The 308-nt window shown below is 62.0% G+C and overlaps 1 protein-coding gene across 1 annotated transcript in view; it reads right to left on the reverse strand.

Moving 5' to 3' along the window:
- LOC119589104 overlaps positions 1–308 on the reverse strand; it is a 16188-nt gene that overhangs the window by 4666 nt on the left and 11214 nt on the right. Inside the window, exon 10 of the mRNA XM_037937680.1 lies at positions 70–239. Coding sequence (XP_037793608.1) covers positions 70–239 — 170 coding nt within the window. The remainder of the gene's footprint in view (positions 1–69; positions 240–308) is intronic.

Here is a 308-nt window from a genome sequence, read left to right on the forward strand (position 1 = left end):
CTCGAATGCAATGGATGAAAGACAAGCATCTCTTCCGGAGCCTTCCCTCGACACAGAAGCGACACGTACTCTCTCTCGCACTGAATGTACTGGTTGCGCTGGAGGCCGCAGTTGCCGTCCTCTGAGCCCTCCGTGTTGAGGCGGGCGAAGCAGGCAGGACTGGCCGCCCACGTGGCTTGGTTCCACACCTCGCGGCACCGCCCGTCGTGGCTGCCGCACCGCCCCGTGTAGCAGTAGCCCTTGGAAGAAAGGCTGGCGTTAGGGGGCTCAGTGCGCAGATGGGCGTGCTCTCACTCGTTGAGAAATAG

This window comes from Penaeus monodon, chromosome 25, assembly GCF_015228065.2.
Source record: "Penaeus monodon isolate SGIC_2016 chromosome 25, NSTDA_Pmon_1, whole genome shotgun sequence".
Lineage (NCBI taxonomy): Eukaryota > Metazoa > Arthropoda > Malacostraca > Decapoda > Penaeidae > Penaeus > Penaeus monodon.